This window comes from the organism of the source record quoted next (assembly GCF_019968985.1).
Source record: "MAG: Porospora cf. gigantea B chromosome Unknown PgB_NODE_13020_length_1032_cov_481.645, whole genome shotgun sequence".
In the NCBI taxonomy this organism is placed as follows: domain Eukaryota; phylum Apicomplexa; class Conoidasida; order Eugregarinorida; family Porosporidae; genus Porospora; species Porospora cf. gigantea B.
This window is the reverse complement of record NW_027178629.1, coordinates 1-1,032: the sequence shown is the minus strand read 5'-3', so window position 1 is coordinate 1,032 and position 1,032 is coordinate 1. Positions and strand designations below refer to the sequence as shown.

The 1,032-nt window shown below is 60.0% G+C and overlaps 1 protein-coding gene across 1 annotated transcript; it reads right to left on the bottom strand.

The window, feature by feature from the left end:
- Positions 1-18: 18 nt before the first annotated feature.
- On the bottom strand, positions 19-811 carry KVP17_002822 (uncharacterized protein; the record flags this gene model as incomplete). The annotated part of the gene is made up of 1 exon (XM_068519474.1): positions 19-811. A coding segment is annotated over one exon (793 nt), but the record flags the coding sequence as incomplete, so codon positions are not given.
- Between the last annotated feature and the right edge of the window lie 221 nt (positions 812-1,032).

Below are 1,032 nucleotides of genomic sequence, written 5' to 3'. Positions count from 1 at the left end.
GAGCGGCTGGGTCCTTACGGAGCCAGTCTGTCCATTCGTCCTGTTGGCCAGGACAAGCCGGGGGGCGAACGAATACGACGTCTTGCAGGTGGACCTCCCTCTTTTCTCCAGAGATGAGGGAGCGTACAGTAGCGGACCTCTCGTTCTGGGAGACCTTGATTACCCTGTATGGCATGGTCCACTTTGGGGAAGCCTTGGGGTGTTTCCGGACCAGGGTCGTAGTCCGCAGGAGGACTAACTGGCCGGTTTCGAAGGTCAACGGGGTACGGGAGTGCCGGTTCTTCCTGGCTAAATCCCGTTCCCGTTCTTGCTGGACTCGGTTCCGAACTTCTGCACGAACCAGCTGGAGGAGACGCAGGCGTTCCGCGGTCCCATCAGGGGCCTGACGTTGGCGCCAGTCACTTTCTAGGCCCACAGAGGGGTCTAGGCCAATGGTCAGGTAGAAGGGACTCTCCTGGGTCGTTCCGTGCAGAGTCGCTCGGTACGAGAAGAGCGCGGCGTCTAGTGCCTCCGGGAAGGGAACCTCTTCTTGGTCCACATGCCGGAGGAAACCAGACAGCCGGGGGTGGAAAGATTCCACCGGAGCGTTGCCCTCGGGGTGATAGGGGGACGAGGTCAGCTTGTCGACGCCTAAGCGTCGAGCTAGGCCCTCGAAAAGTCGGCTGGTGAAAGAGGCCCCCTGATCCGACACGATCAGGCGGGGCACTCCGAACCGGCAAACCCATTGCCTAAAGAAGGCTGAGGTGGTGGCCTCCGCGGACTTGTCGGGGACGACCACAGCCTCGGCCCACTTGGTGTGCGAGTCGATCATCGTGAGTACTTCCCATGTTGTTCCTCCATACGCACAGCTCCAATGGTCCAAATGGACCCGCTGTAAAGGCGCCTCTATCGGATGTGGAGCGTGAAGTCCTTGAAGACGGGAGGTGTCAACTCGGTTTCGTGCACAGGAGGGGCAGGAGGACAGATGGTCGGAGACGTCCTGGTGAAGACCAGGCCAATTAAAAACCTTCAAGAGGGTGGTGCGGGTCTTCT